The following is a 17,684-nucleotide window of genomic DNA, read 5'->3' as shown; positions in this document are numbered from 1 at the left end:
GCTGCGCCGGCTTCGCCACGGCGTCACAAAATGTGACTCGGACTAACTGTACTTCTGCTTGCCTTCGACTTGGGGCTTCAGTTTCCACCACAACTTTATAACCACCACTTTCAGAACTACTGGCATATCGATCGCTTTTCGTCTGCACTTAGATTCACCAATACGCTCTGATTCTGCTTATCCGCCTGCCAAAGGAAACGCCTGCCGAACGTGTGCATACGCAAAACAGGAGTTGTAAAGGAAGGCGCATTTCTTCCAAGATTCAAGTTGAAGGGCGACCCGAAGAACCAGACTCGTACACACCCAAGCTGCGCAAGGGATACAAAAGTAGAGCCAGGATCCCATGACGAAATGCATAGGCCCATTCGAGAAAGACCAAAACTCATGATGACTGCAGCATCTTTAGGCGTACAGACGGTGCCTCATGGGCTAGCACCCAGGATCGATGGACAGCATACGGCGCGGCATCATGACAAAGGCGAACAGTACTCAAGCCATACCTCTGCGGCGGAGCCAATAGCCCTAGTTCTCCTCTCAGTCGGCGTTTTTTTCCTGCTACGAGCTCTACTTCGCTCCGTGCTCCCTGGGCGAATTTTCCTGTCTTCCTCCTATGATCAGCAACGCAGCTCGACGCTCCCGATATCGAGCGACCAACATACAACCTCCTCAGTCCCAGAGAAGTACGAGAATGAAGAAGAGCGTAAGCTGGGCGAGGCAGCGCTTGGCGTTGAAGTCAACCATGATGACTACCGACGCAGGGGTCGCAGCCGTGTCGCTGGCCTTGCGCTTGTTGCCGTGTTCCTGCTTACTTTGAGCGCTGCGCAGACCGCTTGGGTCACTGCAGCGCATCCCAAGTGGAAATATCTGCTAGCTGACTATGCGTTACGAACAGGAATATGGGTATGTAGATGCGCACAGGAAATGAAAAAGTCGCACCAGTGATGCTTGCTAATGCCTTCCTTGACGGGTGCAGCTTCTCATTCCTATTCTAATCCTTCGACGCAATGCACTGTCAGCATTCATGTTCGCCTCTACGCTGTCACTCGCCGCGTTTCTCGCTTTTGCTGCACAGGCTCTCACGCTCCTCATTGCAGAGGACTTTTCTGTCTTTCCTTCGCTGGAAGACGCTGGCCACACAGACACCTTGTACGCCAGCAGGGCTCCAACGCGGTATCAATTTACCGGCACGAGTGCACGCGCCGTTGGTGCTGTGCTGCAGAGCTTTGGATTGCATCTACTAACACCCGATAGAGACGTAACTTCATTCGTTCAGATGACGATGCACCAGTCCATGGAGCGTGTCGACTGGGCTGTGCGAAGCTCGCTCTTCGCGCAACTCCTCACGCTCCTCCTCTCCTCCATCGCGTTGGTGTTGGCCGGAACGATCCCCGTCGGCCCGGCACGCATCTACCAGCCTTCTCCAACCACTGAACCTGCACAGATGATCGGAATGGGCTGGCTAGGCGGCGAAGCAGTCATTCCGCGTCTGCTACACACATACATGACTCCTATAATCCTTTTTGCCAACCGCAGTGGCGGCTTGGAGGCGAAGGACTTGCCATATCTGCACGCAGAGCTACGCGCTATCACGCTCTTCGGCGACATGCGCGCTTCCTGGCGACACATGCGGAGCAAAGTGCATAAGCCTACACCGGCGACGCTGCTCCGGGCTGTGCTGAACACGATGCGAAGCGAAATCACAATTTTGCTCTCGATCTCGTGGCTCAGTGCGATGCTTTTCTACGCTCCTGCATTTTGCATCAACCGCTTCGTCAGCGTTTTTGAGCAGGGGGAGGCCAACGGCGTGCGCGACGTACGCACAGGTGTCGTCTGGGCCCTCGCCATGTTCGCAACTAGCTTAACTCAGAACGTCCTCATGGGCATCCTCATGATGGTCTGCAATAGTGGGCTCAGGTCGAAGATCAAGCAACAAATGACATCGCTGCTGTTCGAGAAGGCACTCAGGAGGCAAGAGATATCTGGTGGCGCGCCGGAAACGAAGACGAAGGACGAGAAAAAGAAGATTGGTGAAGGAGATAGCAGCGCAAATGGCTCCTCGCCCAGCGCCACTGTGGCTGAGGTCGAAAACGGTGGCAACGACAACAACAATAAGAAAGATGGAAAGAAAGAGAAGAAGGGTGAGGAGGATGAAGAAGAAGAGGAGGGCGCCAAAAGGTTTGCATCCAAAGCTGCCGTCATGACGCTTGCATCCAACGACACGGATCGGATCGCCAACTTGTCCTTTTACCTCTTCACCATGTGCGTCGCGCCCATCGAGATCATCGTGGGCTTCAGCTTTGTCTTTTTCCTGCTCGGATGGGGTGCTGCTGTTGGTCTGGTCTCATGTCTACTGCTTGTTCCTGTCATCCATCTCCTCGCCAAGTGAGTACGAAGATGCTGCTTGCACGGAGGCGGGGACCCGGAAAGGCTAATGCGAATTTGAACACTTGCGCCCGGAGACTCGATTCTAAGTTCCAGGATCGACTGATGAAAACGCGTGATCAGCGCGTCACTTTCCTCAACGAGGCGATTGAAGCTGTAAGTCAGACTTTTGGTTGGCTGTCGAGACGACACTGCACTGACTCTTATTAACGTGGTCCCATGCTGCTAGATTCGCATGATCAAATTCTCCGCCTGGGAGACGAAAGTGATGGACCGCATTATGATCTCCCGTCGGAAGGAGCTGAAGGAGTTGCACAAAGTATTCCTGTGCGAAGTAGGCAACGAGACCGTCATGTCCTTCTCACCTATTCTCGTCATCATCATCGCATTCTTCTGGTCTATCCTTGTCGACGGACGCAAGCTCACGCCTTCCAAAGCTTTCACCGCCGTTGCAGCATTGAACGAGCTGAGGTTCGCGTTGATCGAATTGCCGTCGTTGATCGAGTCGTGAGTTCCCGCTGCACTGTCGTTGAAGGGTATCTTTCCGGGCCCAAGCTGACTTAGCTCTTCGAACTATGGACTAGTCTCGTTGAGCTCTGGGTTTCACTACGTCGTATCGTGGCATTCTTGGAGCTTCCTGAGGTCGAGCTTCCACACGGGGAGGCAGCTGAACCGATCAAAGAAATCAGGTTCGAGAATGCGACCGTCACTTGGCCGGTGCACCCGCCAGAGAGTGGCACACAGCCAGCTGCAGCTCCTGTCACTGACCCTTTTAAGCTGAAAGGGGTCACTACCACCTTCGAATACGGGAAGATAAATCTCATTTGCGGAAAAGTGGGCTCCGGAAAGAGCATGATGCTGCTCGGTCTACTCGGCGAATTGACACTCGATGAAGGCATCATTGTTGGTCCACGATCGCATCCCAATGCCCTTGGCGGCCCTCTGACTGCACCTGACTTCATCAAGCCGGATGAGTGGATCCGCTCGGACTTGGTGGCATATATTCCGCAAACCGCTTGGCTTGTCAATGCTAGCTTGCGAGGTGGGTCCACCTGGCCACAACATCTATTCCTGATCTGAAGATACTGACTTCAATGGCACCGCAGACAACATTACGTGGGGCTTGCCCATGGATGAAAACCGGTACCGCGAAACGCTGCGCGTATGTGCTCTCCTGCCTGATCTTGCGATCCTCGAAGACGGCGACTTGACTGACATTGGTGAACAGGGCATGTGAGTAAAGCTTGGCGCATCGCGAGTTGCTGCTTCGCTCACCTTGTGCTTGCGCTTGCCCCAGTGGTCTGTCGGGAGGACAAAAAACGAGGGTCTGCTTGGCTCGATGCGTTTACTCTCGAGCCAGCGTACTACTCCTTGACTCTCCTTTGTCAAACGTTAGTATTCCCTGTGGACAGAGTCGAACGTGTGTCTCATCACAAACTCCATTGTTTTGGCAGGTCGATGCGCATACAGCCAGCCATATCCACGAAGAACTCTTGAAAGGTCCGCTCTTGGCCAACAGAACGACTATCTTGGTCTCGCACCAGGTTGCTATGCTCGCGCCCAGCGCTGCAAAGGTGCTGCTGCTGGAGAATGGTGAAGTTCGATACGATGGCGATGCAAAAGCCTTTCTTGGTTCAGGTCATTACGCGGGCCTATTGGAAGACTTGGAAGAGGAGGCTGAAACGACCGAGCTGCCTGCTCCAGCACAAGCCAATGAAACCATCTCTTTGCCTTCCTCCGGAGCCGCGACTCCCACAACTGGTGCTACATCGGCTGCTACGACCCCCACGACAAGCAAGGCTCCCAGCATCAACAAAGTCGATCGCGACGATCCCAAAGAAGCTGGAGTTCTCAAGCAGACGCGCAAAGTTATGAGTGAGGAGAGCAAGCAGCGGGGCGCGGTATCGTGGAAGACGTACAGGTCTTGGATCGAAGCAGCAGGCGGGTGGCGATACTTTACTCCAGTACTCGTCCTCTTTTTCATCTTTGCGGGCTGGGATGTCGTTGCCAGTCTCTGGCTGAAGGATCTCAGCGCCGATGCAAATCGAGCTTCGCCAACGCGCACGCCCCTCTACTGGTTGACGGGATACGCGATACTCCTGTCTATGACCAGCGTCATCAAAGCATTCACGTACTTGACGCTCTACATGGTCTCACTTGGCGCCTCGAAGCGCTTGTTCCAAACAATGCTTGTTTCGTGCTTCCGGGCCAAATTGCGCATTCATGACACTATCCCTAAAGGGCGCTTCCTGAATCGCTTTTCATCCGACATGGAAAATGTGAGAGCTCATCGCTGGCCGACTACTGCATTATTAGCAAAATGACTAAACGCGCCTATTCTTCATCAGAACGACCAATCGCTGCCGACATTCTTTGCTGCTTTAGTCAGCTGCTTCCTTAGCTTTGTATTTGGCATCGTAGCCGTCGTGATTTCCGGCGGTGCCAACTTGATTGTGATTCTATTTTTCTTGGGACCTTTCATCTACTATACTGGCTCTTTGTACCGGACAACTACAAGAGATGTGCGGCGTCTCGAGGTGAGTGATCTGCTTTTGCTAGCTAGACAAGCTGCTGACAGCCACGCAATACTGCGGAGATCACAGGCAATCTCAAGATCTCCCATCACGACTTGCTTCTCTGACCTGCTGTCCGGCGCGGTTGTTGTGCGTGCGTTTGGCTCGTCAGGTCGCATGATGGCGGACCTTCTTTCGAAATCCGACAACAGCACCCGATTCACATGGCTGCTTTCACAAACAACCCGCTGGATGATTTGCTTGTACCAACTGAGCTCTGCGCTCCTTGTGCTTGCCGGCAGTCTGGCACTGCTTTTCAACCCAAACACGAACAGCGCTGGCGCTGGCTTTGCAACCTCATTTCTCGTTACGACGGACTTCTTACTAGCCATGGCACTGCTTTGTAAGTTTCGCGACCAGCAGCGCCATCAACTCTTGTGTACGAGGACTGACCTGCTTTGATGTCCTCTGACAGGCACCTCCAATTTCGAGCAGAAAGCTGTTTCGACAGAGCGCATTATTGAGTATCAAGAACTGCCTCAAGAGCCTCCTACTCACCTACCGCCTGGGCCTCCTCCATCGTGGCCGAGCGAAGGATCGGTTGAGATTGAAGACTTGGAGATCAAGTATGCACCGGAGCTGCCTACCATTTTGGAAGGAATCTCGCTTGCGATTCCAGGACGAGCAAAAGTCGGCATCGTCGGCAAGACTGGGTGTGGTAAATCGACACTGGCGTCGTGCTTCTTTAGATTCGTCGAGCCCGTTTCTGGTCGCATCAAGATCGACGGGGTAGACATTTCCACACTAGGACTCGAAGAGCTGCGATCACGTATCACGATTGTCCCGCAAGATCCTGTCATTCTCAGCGGGAAGCTACGAGAAGCGGTGGACCCATTCTATGACTACTCTGATGATGATGTGAAGGCTGCGCTACAAAAAGTGCATCTCGTGCCAACGGATGAGATCGCAGCAGCTTCCAGTCCATTCTCAGATCTCTCCTATGCTATTTCGGAAGGTGGATCCAACCTCAGCGGTGGCGAACGACAGTTGATTTGTTTGGCGCGCGCACTGCTGGGATCGTGCAAGCTAGTTTTCTTGTGAGTACGCGACCACAGGGTTCTCGTCATGACTCTCGTTGACAAAACACGCTGGTTGCTACCTCACAGCGACGAGGCGTCTTCGGCCTTGGATGCAGAGACTGACGCTGCGATTGCCGAAACCATCCGAAAAGCTTTCATCAATTCGACGGTTCTGACTATTGTGAGTGAAGCTGAAGCGAATGTGATCGAGATTCAGCCGCAGTGCTCATGGCCTCGCTCTCGTTCATCCTCCAGGCACATCGCTTGCGGACGATAGCAGACTTTGACTACATCCTTGTCATGGACAAAGGTCAGGTTCTGGAGTTTGACAAACCCATCCGGCTGATTGATGATCACAATAGCCGCTATCATAAGCTCTGCAAGGCAGCAGGCAAGGCAGAGTTCCGAGAACTTCGCGAGATGGCTCTCCGGGCTTCGTCACGATTATAGAAGCATGGGCGCTAAGTCGGCGCACTGCCGAAAATCGCCACATTTGAATTACACTATTTACGCTGTAGTGACCTCGCGGAATCCCATCCTTGCGCGATACATGTCATCCTTGAGTTTGATAGCTTCTTGCCAGAGCCTCTCCTCCCAGTTGAGATCGTCGCCACCTTCCACCGGGATGACGCTGCGAGCAATGAGCAGCGAGGCCGGAGGCGGGGTAGGCGTGACGCGAGGGACCGGTTCAATATTGGCTATTTTGCTGTCTACGGCGCCACCTGGTGGTGGAGGAACCGGCCGCCTGCGAGCTGGTATGGGGGGAGGCTGCGTTGCAGGCGTTGTCGCCGTTTCTGCTGGCGCTACTGGGGGCTCTAATGGAGATGTATCCGACTTTTCTTTGATGGTTTCCGAGTTATTCACTTCCTCACTGACAGCATCGACTGTTTGCCCGCCTTGTACCTCTCCATATGCGTTCCGCTTCTCCGCATCGCCTTCTTCAGCGCTCTTCTTACCTTCTTCTTCGTCTTTCGCAACTCGTTCCTCCAGGACAGACACAGCTATCGATTCGGTCAGGGTATCGGCATTGGGAGCCAGGTCCTTGTCCTCGAAAGAGATGTGGTCGAAATTGGATGATGCTTGACGCGTCGGAGGTTCCGCGGTGCCTGTGATCGGATACTCGTCCCATGGCGTCCGACCCTCTAAGATGATGGAACGTTCCAAGGCGCGCAGCCAGCCCCAGAAGGCACAGACTGCGCGCAAGCGGTCGAGGCAGTGATGCGGGCAAAGAAGGTAGCGCGCATTTGCATTGTCCGAGAGGCGGAAGATATGCGTAGGGATCGGAGGGATGAAGGTCGCTTTGGGCGTGAGCGACGGGTTCTGTAGCATGAGGGGAAGCATGATAAGTAAGGAATGTCCAGGTGAAGGAGCCGAGCGGCATCTGGCACACGCACAACATCATCGGTCTCGGATGAGCTGCCAAGTCCGAGGCCGGGCAGACCAGGCAACCTTTGGGCGATGCTCGCACCCGCTCGCTCTGGCTTGGGGCTGGCGGAAGCCAGCCTAAGGCCAGAGAAGAGACCCGTGCGACTTCTCGTCGTAGCGCTGCCTTCTCCAGCAGTTGTCGCTGCGCCGGTGTCACCGTGACTGGTGCTTGCCGCTCCGCTTCCACCACCAGCCCCGCTCTTTTCTGCACCATGCTTCCTATCGCGGTCTCGGACACCAGCGGCTTCCAGCATCGAGCTTGCCGCTGAGCCCGTGACAGCGGAAATGGAGTTCGCCCAGCTCGCCGTGGAGCTGGAAATGGAACTGTGTTTGTGCTGCTGGTCGCTATTGACGCCGCCCGATGACGTTGCGTCAGAAGAGCCGTTGCTACCAACGGGTACGTTAACTACTTGCGTCCCGCACAACGCGCAGGCGGCGGGCGGCATGTGAGCATTGCGTGCGCGCACCTCATCGGCATCCGGAACAATGCCACCTGGGAAGATGGGCTCGACGACGAGATTTCCCTCCAGAATCGCCGTGTTCGCCTGGCGCCGCGAGAGCCAGTTGAGACCAGGTGCGACGTCCAGTCGCAGGCAGGGCTCTGTGTCTTCTTCCTGGGAGCGCTTGATGAAGGGCAGGGAAAGCTGGTTGGATAGACGCACGAAGTCCTCGGCACTGGAAGGTAGCGTCGGGTAATCGCGATGTCGCCCAATGCCAGCGATAGCAAAAGGCGAAAGGCTGGATTGGGAGGGAGACGGCGAGACGTGCACGCCGCCCGAGGAAGGATCTGACACGCTGGATGCTGGCGTCGTCGAGCGAGATAGTCCTGGCAATGGATATGAGTAAAATGGCTTAAGTTGCAGCCGCAATTTTCGGATGTGATGAAGGAACGAGGCAAATTCTCGATAAGGTTGAACATTGATGAGCACTTGCATGGTAGGCGTCATGCCTCGTTTCGTCCCACTCGCTCGGCTCGGATACTGTGTCCTCTGCGACGGAGAGCGTGCGAGAGACTCGATCTTGAGCCCACTATCTGCTCCGCTCTTGGTTGAAGCGTTGTCAGAGATGGCCGCATGTTGTTGCTGCTCTTCAATCTGTCGCTGGAGACTGGCGAGGACCTTTTGCTGCTCGAGCATGACGCCCTCGGTATCCTTGAGGCTCTTTTGCATGGCCTCTGCTTTCTCCTCTGCCCTTGCGCGTGCGAGCTTTTCGACTGCCACCATGCGGTTGGCTTCGTCAAAAAGGCTCGCACTAAGCTCGTCCAGCTCCTCCTCGATGCGCTTCTTGTCGCTCTCTGCCTTGCCACGCTGCGCGGTCTCCTCGATGACACGATCCATCATACGCTGCATCTCTGTGCTCACGTGGGACTTTTCAACCAGTAGCCCGGTGTTGAGCGCGGCCAGATGCTCTTCGCGCTCCTTTTCGAGACTGCTGATCTTGGACGTCTGCGAATCGAGGCGGCGCTGCGCTTCGGAAAAGTCATCCTCCAAATCCGCCACGCGTTCAAAGGAGCCAACCAGCTTGCCGTTGAGCCCGGTGACCTGGGCGGTGAGATCTTTGATTTGCGCCTGCAAAGCCTCGATCACCTCCTTGGGGTCCTCTTGCGGCTCGCTCGTCGCATCGCCAGAGCCCGCTGTGAATACTGCGCTAGCGCGATTGGGCTTGGGAGTTGCATACTGTGTACTTGCCATTGGTTCGCTGGTGAGTTCCAGGGCATCTGAGAGTCGCTTCCGTGCTGTTGCTTCAGCATCGTCCGTCTCGGCATCCGATTCAGCGCCGAGCAGATGTTCTGGGTTGCCCTCGTCGTTGAGCACCACATCGGGGTCAGGGCGTTTAAAAGACGACGGCACGAGCTCCTCCTGCTCCCTGTCACCGTTGTCACCGCCATTCTGGGTTGACTTGGGCTCTTCCGACGACATGGCTGGAGGTTAGCCCGGACAAGGTGGCGTCTGAGCAGACAGTTCGAGTCCTCGCTCTATCTTCGGTGCTGAGGTCGGGCCTGCAGGAGGATTCTTCTACCCCTTGCGCTTCGATGAAGCACCTGTGGAAGTGTGGACATGTGTACAAGACGAGGTGGTTTTGGGGGGGGAGTGCTTCGTGCTGGGGACGCGCAGGGAAATGACGAAACATACACTGGGAATGGTGGACTGAAGAGACTGGCGCCACGCCCAGAAGTCCATTAGCCCAATACTGCATGCTGAGAATGCTTGGGGGGAAACTCCGCGCAAGGACAAAGTATGTATGCTACATTACGGGATCATCTAATCAATATGCTTGGAGAATGTGCGTGGCAAGAGGCGTTGCCTGCATACAGAACGACATATATAAAGAGACGGGAAGGAAGCGAGGCGGCGTCAAGTGAGATTAAAATGCTTATGCGGGTGACCGACAGTTTGACGGCCGATGGCACCAAGGGCAGGAAGTGGGCTTGCTGGCGGCCCCCGAGAGCTTGGCGCTTCGTAGCCACAGTTCATTCGTGAGAGTCCTTGGAGGAGAAATCCAGGTCCTCGATCCAGTGCGCGATATACCGCCAAGTCCGCGAGCGCTGCGGCTCGAACCAAGGGACTGTGAGGCATGCATAGTTGCGCAACGAGTTGGTCAGTCAGCAGCCCCTTCCCTGTCCCTGTCCCATTCTCTCCCACAGCCAGCAGGCGTTGCAAACAGGCCACTCGAGTCCTGCACCATTGCCTTTGATTTTCGCGCATGTGCTCAACTCACACAGTAGATAGTCGTGAATAGCCCCTTCGACCTCGTGGAGCACCACCTCACGCACCTCGAGCGGTGCCTGCATGATTGTCACACCGGCGTCCGTGTACTTGCGGTGGATGGACGACGCGTACGAGCCGCCCGCTCGCTTCAGGCCGTTGCCAAGCTGGGAAGACAGGGGCGGCTGCTCGAGGATCGGCGTCGACGCAAGCGTCTGCGCGACGCCAAGCTCGTGGTCGCTGGAGTGGTCGTTGTCACTGTTGCGGCCGGCAGCGCTGCCGCTGCCGTCGGGACGGCCCTGCGTGGCAGGGGAGTTCGCAGAAGCAGCGGCCGACGGAAGCGGCTGGCCGAGCAAGTGCGAAGGCGAGCTCTCGAAGACGGGCGTGACGGCGCCCCAACCTTCTTCGAGCGGCTGTGTCTGCGCATTTGCGCGCGGCGGCGCAGCAGCAGCATCAGACGCAGTGGACGCAGGCAGCAGCAGCGAGGTGTTCTGGCAGCGCACCGCGGTGCGCACGCTCTGGCCGCAAGCAGCACCCGTTGCCGGCCGGGGATATTCCGTAGCGGCAGCGCTGGGGTGGGAACCCTGGAGCGAGAGCGCCGAGTTGGCCCTGCTGAGGTCGAGCTGCGCGTCGGCGGGACGCGGGAACGCGAGGCGGTCGCACATGGCGCCGGGGTCGCACTGCGCGCTGACGCGGTCGCCCGCGTAGACTGGGCGACCGCGGCGCGTGCCGGCGGCCAGGCGGTGAGCGAGGGTGATGTGCTGGTCATAGCTGATCTCGGCCGTGCCGGTCGTGACGAGGACCTTGTCGGGGAAGTGCTCGAAGCCAAAGTGCGGGCCGGCGCCGCCGTGTTCGAGAGAGAGGTGCAGCGAGACGCTCGAGATGTATGGGTTGCGGTACGCCTCGCGCGCGGGGAGATGGCCGAGTAGCGCCGAGACGGCCGTGTTGCGGAAGGCGACTTCGCTGCTGATGATGTCGGAGTGCGCGTTGCGGTGGGCGCTGGCATCGCGCATGGGCGCATCGAGCGGACCTCCATGGCTGCGCGAGATGTCCGCCCACGGCGAGAGCAGCAGGACCTTTCCGGGGACCCGCTCAATGTGCTCGTCGCGCAAGTAGCGGCACAGAGCCAGGCACAAGTTGCCGCCGGCCGAGTCACCGACGAGGATGATATTGTCCGGGTCGAAGCGCAGCTCGCGCACAAGGTACAGGTAGCCGGCAAGCGTGTCGAGCAGCGGCGCCGGCCAGCTGCCGAGGGCGGGCCGACCAGGGACGCAGAGCCTGTAGTCGATCGAGAAAGATCGCGTGCACTTGCTCGGCGGCGGCGCGCCCCCCGCCGCCACCTTGTCCGCATAGGCGGCAGAAGACTGGTACAGGTGCTTCAGCGCCGCGAGCGACTGCAGGCTGACGGCCGCAGTGATGTCCTGCTCGTGTGCGGTACCGAGGAACATGGCGCCACCGTGGCAGTGGTAGAGCACCTTTTCGCCTTGGCGAGCTTTGGGAAACACGAAGCGACGGCTCTCGGAGCTGTGCGCGGTTGCAGCGGGGTCCTCTGGCGCGTTGTCGCCGTACCAGAAGCCCGCAACGCGTGCGGGGCGGAGCCCTTGCTCGAGCATTGTGCGCCGGACGTCGCCGCGGACCTGGTCCTCGCGCACAGGGTCGATCCAGGTGAACTTGCCGAACCGGGTCGCGCTGTGCGGCACCTCCACGCTGAGGTCCCTGCCGAAGGTGAGGTGTGTCTTGTAGGTGAGCGTGCTGGCGCGGCGGAAGAGCTTGACGGTGACTGCACGCCTCCAGCACCAGCTGTGGTGGCCGCGGCCGCTGAGTGGGATGCTCGTCAGCGCCCAGACGGGGAGCCAGAAGAGACCGATGGAGAGGCCAAAGTAGAGCATGTAGGCCAGCTTGAACGGCTGCTTGGTCCAGATTGGCGCGGTGATGGCAAATTCCGAGTCTAAACCGACGCCCTGCTTGGGGAACTCGATCGTGCGCAGGTTGAGCAGCTGGCGCAGGTCCGGGCGAGTGGAGACAAAGTCGCTCAGCGCGCCGTGCAGGCCGTCGTCGTCGTCACCATCGTCGACGGCCAGCGCACCGTGGTCCTCGCACTGGACCGCGCGGGCTACATCGACCTCCTCGTTATCGCGACCGCTGCTCATTTCTAGAGCCGGCGGCCGCATTCGACGTTTTCGTCGAACCTCGTTTGGCGGATGCCGCAGTATATGGCCGTGGCCCTCCCGCTACTCGGCGCGCGAGGCGGTGGTGCAAAGAACAGGGCAGACGGTGAGGCGCATGCTCGACCCTGTTGCACAGCGTTCGGTGCGTTGACCCAATTGTGCTTGCAGGCGATGCAGCATGTCCTGGAGGTCGTTGCAATCGGCACCCCACGTTTTCTCGGCCGGGCCAGCCAGCCAGTCATATATCATAACCCATGTATGTTCGCCGCCGATCACTATGAGCCTCACTGCACGCCCCCCCCTTTGCACCAGCACCCAAGCCACCAAAGGCCAGTGCTCCCCTCTGAGAACGGAATCGCATATCGTGCTTATGTAATCCCGAGTGATGGAAGATTCGACTAGGGTTCTGCATCCCAGTTGTCCAAGGCGGCAAGTTGCACCGACTGGATGAATGGAGGGTTATCGAGCACGGCCATGTTTGTTTGGCTCGCCCTCTGTCTGATTCAGACATCCACGGCTGGGGCCTGGCGCCGACAGCTGCTGAGAAGGGACGAGGGGGTGATAGGCGGGCACACTGGCGGCACTCTTGCAGAGAAAAGCATCGAACCCGAACCCAAACCCAAACCCAAACCCGAAAACGCGGCTTTCACGCGCGCAGCCTGCTTTTCAGCAGCAGGGCGTGCAATCACACGCGGGGGCGCAAGCGGGAAAAGCGTTGGCTGAGCGTCTACACGGCTCTCGTTGAGGAATCTTTTTTGGGTGGGCATTTGTTTGTCCAAGGCGAGCATCGCGATGGTTCGATGGACAGCGACGACGCATCCCCTCAGCAAGGTCACGACATTCAGCAGGCCCACGCGGGACGGGGCGGAGCGGAGCGGAGCGCAGGCAGCTTAGCTCATCTCATCTCAGCGCTGCGAAACGGGTCCCGGGTGCACAAGCGCCAATAGACCGGCCTGGACCCTCTTTCGCTCCCTTGTGCTCTGTGGCCCTGACCCAGCGCAGCGCTGCTTTCAACCCGTCGGCAGATGCCTCGGCATTCATATTGGTCACCTGATAACCATCGACCCGCAGACGCAGATGCAGGTGCACACACCCGTCAAGAGAGGCAGGCCAGCAGGTTGCAACGAGAGGCAGGCGATCCAACCTCGACCCATCCCGGGCAATCCCTTTATCAGTAGAGCTATACCATCGTCCCTTGCCTTTCCGACGCCAGACACCACCTTCGAGGCCGACACGTGATCAGCCATGACCCACCCGCCATCGCTGCATCTCTTCCCGGACCCTCGGCAGCAGCGGCAGCACCACCATCACCACCACACCCAGCCCAGGGACGCCGGTGCGCCGGTGGAAGAGTGGCCGCTGCGGCGCGCTCGCCGCCCGCACTCGCGCTCACTCGCATCGACGCTGTCTGCTGCATCGCTCTTTTCCGAATCGCACGCAGACCCGCTGCCCTGCACCGCTGCATCCACACCCGCGCCCCCGCCTCCTTCACCTCTGTCCGTCCCGCGCGGCCAGCCGCACAGGCACAAGCGCCCGCTTTCGCACTCGGTGCGCGAGTACGCCGCATCGTGGATCCCTGCCGCGCTCGCAGAGTACTGCTATGCGCAGCCGCAGCCGCAAGGTGTGCTCCCGCACCTACCCACGCGCGCCAGCACGGATCCGCATCCGCATGCACCACGCGAGGCGCATACGGGTATGCAGCGCAGCCACTCGATAAACAGCTCGGTCGCGACCGTCATGCCGCGCCACGTCCGCCACCGCCGCCGCCAGGAGCTCCCGCTCCAGCATCCGCAGCAGCAACGCACATGGTACCACTCCCTGCCCATGCCGACGCAGCCTTCATCGCCTGCCACGAACGTGTCGCGCTCGTACACGCCCCGCCGTGCGCGCCGCCCACTGTCTCCACCGCACCTCGACAGGCGCCGGCTCGACAAGGCCGTCAGCCTCGCGGTGGAGGCTGCGCAGGCCGCCGAGCAGGACGAGGCGCACCGCAGCGCACGGTCCGAGGCCCGTTGGCTTGCGATGCAGCAGCAGCACCTGCCATCGTCCTCGTCCTCGCTTGGGCTGCAGCTCGTCCCTGCATCCCCTTCACCATCGTCTTCGTCTTCGTCCGTTTCTGACGCAGGCGCCGATGCGCCGCTAGCCGCTACCGCCATTCCGTTTCCATCCTGGCGTGCGAATCAGGAAGATTCGCCGATGCTGCACAGCAGCGAGGGACGCGAGGAGCGTGACGCCTTCGCTGGCGGCGGGACATACGCCGCGCGCGCGCGCACTCGCGTCTCGCGCTTTCTCAGCCTGCCGCGCAACGCGACATTCCGCATGCGGCATCCGTTTGGTGATGGCGGCGCGACGAACGAGGTGGGGGATACCAGCGCTAGCGGCAGCGCAAGCGCAAGCGGAAGTGCTATCGGCAGCTCGCCGCGGAGCGCCTCAACGTGTCTCTCTTCACCCGTTTTCAGCATCGCCCATAAGGACGACGTAGACATGGACGGACTTGACGCGCAGGACACACACCACGACTTTGACTTGGACCAGGACATGCTGCACGCTGCCGCGCTCGCGGACGCAGACGCAGAAGCGGCGCGCGCCGACTCGGACTTCTCGCTAGACTTGTACATCTCAAGCCTGGCGTATCTCCTTTCGGCTCTGCCCGCCCGCGAGGCGCACGGCGTCAGCGACAGGCACCGCGCAGAGATGCGCGCCAGGCTCACTGAGGCGCTCGACAAGATCGGCGGCGCGCACGCGCAGGACGAGGCCGATGTATGGCATGCAGGCCGAGGTGGGGCGGAGGACGGCTCCGACTTGGCGCGCTTGAGGTACGAGCTTGCGCAGCTCCAACGGGCTGTGCAGCAGCAGGCCGTAGCCCCGTCCAGTGTCTCTGTTAGTGGCACGTCGACGCCGATTGTGCATCATCACTACCACACCATCGCAGGGGATAGCTCGCTCGTCGCGTGGAAGCAGCCTGCACCGAGGCTGCAAGAGCTCCAGCAGCAGCAGCAGCAAGACGCTGACGAGAGCAGAACAGCAAATGCTGGCGCCGCAAAGTCACGGGCAAAAATAGACACACCTTCGCCGCCGCACCCCACAAGCCGCGCGTCAAGCATGGTAGGCACCATCGCCTTCGCCGCACTAGACACCGGCCTTGCCGTTACTGCCGGCGCCGTCTCGCTCGCCGCACGAGGCGTGGCCTCCATCGTTCCTCAGCGTCTGGCGGGTGGCGCGTCGGCGTCAGGAACGAAAGGCACGAACGCAACGCCGCCGCTTCTGCCTGATCAGCAGCAGCAGCCATCAGACGATGCGTCTGCGCCCATGACACCACAGCAGCGCGCCGCCAAGGCGCAATGGGACCTGGCGCTTTCGCTCGCCGGGTCCGCAGCGCAGGCTCTGTCCGCCACGCTTTCCGCTTCTCTGTCGCAACCCGTGCCAGCAGAGACACATACGGAGGCCGTTTTGCCGCCATCCACCACGCATGCCTCCATTGCGAGCCGAGGCTGGGCGCTCGCACGTCGACACAGCACGAGCGACCTCCTGCAGCTCTCGGCCGACTCGGGCGAGGCAGCCGCCGACATTGAGCAGCGCGTCGTGCTCCTCACCTCGAGTGTTGCGCGCGCGATCAAGCGCTCGCCTCTGCCGACACAGCTGGCATACCTCTTGCGGCAGGTCGTCCAGCTGCTGCGCGCGCTCGACCAGCGCTATGCGCTGCGCCAGCGCGCTGTGCGCACGGCCATACGCCAGGCTGGCGTCACGGTGCGCTTCGTCCGGCAGCACCAGTTGCACATTCTCGTCGTCCGTGCGACGCTCGCCGCGTTTGAGGCCGCTATCGCCGCCATCGAGGCTTACAGAGACGAGACCGGTTGGCCTGACAGTGTGCCTGGATCGCCCATCAGCGCTCTCCTCCACAAGGCGCTCGACGCACCGCCCGTGCCCGCGCCTCCGGTGACTTCGGTGGCTGCTGGGCAGCAGCATCTGAAGCAACCGCAAATGCAAGGGATAGCTGCGTGAACGCTGCCGCGATCTCCCACGCGTTTACTTTCGATCTCGACTCTAGGTCCAGGACAATCAAGCTTGCACTAATCACTATAGATCTCCACCACTCCAAGTCCGCCTCTCCGCTTTGCTCAGTTTTTGTTTGCAGTTATAGACCGCTCCTCGTCCTCGTATCGCGTCGTATCGTCAGCCCGCGTATTCCGTTGCAGCAATGTTTTCTCTAGTGTAGTCAATACCGTGCGTCTGTTGTACATTTGCAAATAGGCTAGAATCTCTATGACGCTTGCACTTGCTCTTGCTCCGTCCCTTGGTTCCACCGTACGAGCTCTTCCATTGTGACGCCCGATCCCCCAAAAATGTCTAGCGCGCTGCCGAACGTGAGGTCGACAGTGCCGTTGCTGAGCTGGTCGACAAGCTGCATGTCGCCCAAGTGGCGTGCGCCGCCAGCATACGTGACTACAAAGTCTAGCCGCCCGGTACGCTCGTGCAGCGTCGGCAGCCACTGGCCGAGGAAACGGACAAGATCCTCGTCTATACCTCCGCACAGGCCTTCGACGTCAGCGGCATGGATGAGGAACTCGCTGCAGTGCTCGGCGAGCATGTCGAGCGACGCCATATCGACTTGCATGTCCGTCAGGTCTTGCCATTTGTTCATCGCGACGACCCATTTTCCCGCCTGACGCCGGCAGCTGACGTCCACGACGAGATTCTCTCGCCCCCCCACAGCCGCTTCCATCTCCTTCAGCCGGTCGAGAGAGAAATTGCACGCGGGAAAGAGGAATGACGTGACAATCACCTTTGCCGCGCCCTTGGCGAGCCACTCGGATGCGTTCGCCGCGTTGATCCCGCCGCCGACTTGCAGATGGCCTGGCCAGGTTGCCAGCGCTTGCTTCGCGGAAGCATCGTTGCCCGGGCCGAGTTTGATGACGTGTGCACCGTAGAGCGAGTGTTGGCGATAAAGTGACGCGAAATGCGAAGGCGGAAGCGTGGATGTGTGGTTCGTCCGCAGCGCATTTAAGGTCCCTGCTGCACTTGCGGGTATTGACTCGATTGCAGCATTTTCATCATCCCTGAGCGTACCTCCGACGATCTGCTTGACGACGCCTTGGTGCAGGTCGATGCATGGCCGGAACAAGCTGCGTCTCCGCTTCGCACAAGACTCGGAGCGTGGACAGGGCATTTTCGCATTCCAGTGTTGACGGTGACGAAGGCGATATTCGCCGCGAAGAGCTCTTTCTTCCGATCAAACCTCAACGCCTGGCTACGTGCGGGAGAAAGTCTGCGTGGAAGTGTATGCCCTACAGATTCCCTCGCAGCTGTAGCTCATGCTGGAGGATGCCATCCTGAAGAAGGCTGCTTAACAACACAAAGAGCCATGTACGAGATTCCAATGCGCATTCGAAAGTGTGAATTACATCAGTAACC

General features: G+C 59.1%; 5 protein-coding genes across 5 annotated transcripts; 2 read left to right on the top strand and 3 right to left on the bottom strand.

Moving 5' to 3' along the window:
* Positions 1 to 1,450: 1,450 nt before the first annotated feature.
* K437DRAFT_224568 (P-loop containing nucleoside triphosphate hydrolase protein) lies at positions 1,451 to 6,424 on the top strand (the record flags this gene model as incomplete). Its single annotated transcript, XM_013387537.1, has 13 exons — positions 1,451 to 1,982; positions 2,037 to 2,382; positions 2,460 to 2,538; positions 2,612 to 2,889; positions 2,967 to 3,424; positions 3,489 to 3,615; positions 3,680 to 3,773; positions 3,837 to 4,661; positions 4,731 to 4,919; positions 4,986 to 5,298; positions 5,371 to 5,992; positions 6,062 to 6,155; positions 6,230 to 6,424. 13 exons carry the CDS (start codon positions 1,451 to 1,453, stop codon positions 6,422 to 6,424), a joined length of 4,152 nt encoding a protein of 1,383 aa, XP_013242991.1.
* Positions 6,406 to 9,472, bottom strand: K437DRAFT_256786 (uncharacterized protein). Its single transcript, XM_013387536.1, has 2 exons — positions 7,369 to 9,472; positions 6,406 to 7,294 (listed from the first exon to the last, which is right to left on the bottom strand). The coding sequence occupies exons 1-2, from the start codon at positions 9,316 to 9,318 to the stop codon at positions 6,482 to 6,484; spliced, it is 2,763 nt and encodes a 920-aa protein (XP_013242990.1). The 5' UTR covers positions 9,319 to 9,472; the 3' UTR covers positions 6,406 to 6,481.
* Positions 9,473 to 9,611: 139 nt separating this feature from the next.
* K437DRAFT_256784 (alpha/beta-hydrolase) lies at positions 9,612 to 12,466 on the bottom strand. The gene is made up of 2 exons (XM_013387535.1): positions 10,118 to 12,466; positions 9,612 to 9,964 (listed from the first exon to the last, which is right to left on the bottom strand). The coding sequence occupies exons 1-2, from the start codon at positions 12,252 to 12,254 to the stop codon at positions 9,870 to 9,872; spliced, it is 2,232 nt and encodes a 743-aa protein (XP_013242989.1). The 5' UTR covers positions 12,255 to 12,466; the 3' UTR covers positions 9,612 to 9,869.
* Positions 12,467 to 13,368: 902 nt separating this feature from the next.
* On the top strand, positions 13,369 to 16,404 carry K437DRAFT_126834 (uncharacterized protein). The gene has a single exon (XM_013387534.1). The coding sequence runs from the start codon at positions 13,518 to 13,520 to the stop codon at positions 16,272 to 16,274; it is 2,757 nt and encodes a 918-aa protein (XP_013242988.1). The 5' UTR covers positions 13,369 to 13,517; the 3' UTR covers positions 16,275 to 16,404.
* A 73-nt stretch (positions 16,405 to 16,477) lies between these two features.
* On the bottom strand, positions 16,478 to 17,587 carry K437DRAFT_256782 (Phosphoribosylformimino-5-aminoimidazole carboxamide ribotide isomerase). Its single transcript, XM_013387533.1, has one exon. The coding sequence runs from the start codon at positions 17,437 to 17,439 to the stop codon at positions 16,534 to 16,536; it is 906 nt and encodes a 301-aa protein (XP_013242987.1). The 5' UTR covers positions 17,440 to 17,587; the 3' UTR covers positions 16,478 to 16,533.
* Positions 17,588 to 17,684: the final 97 nt, after the last annotated feature.

This window comes from Tilletiaria anomala (genome assembly GCF_000711695.1).
Source record: "Tilletiaria anomala UBC 951 chromosome Unknown K437scaffold_46, whole genome shotgun sequence".
Lineage (NCBI taxonomy): Eukaryota > Fungi > Basidiomycota > Exobasidiomycetes > Georgefischeriales > Tilletiariaceae > Tilletiaria > Tilletiaria anomala.
This window is presented reverse-complemented; position numbering and strand designations above follow the sequence as displayed.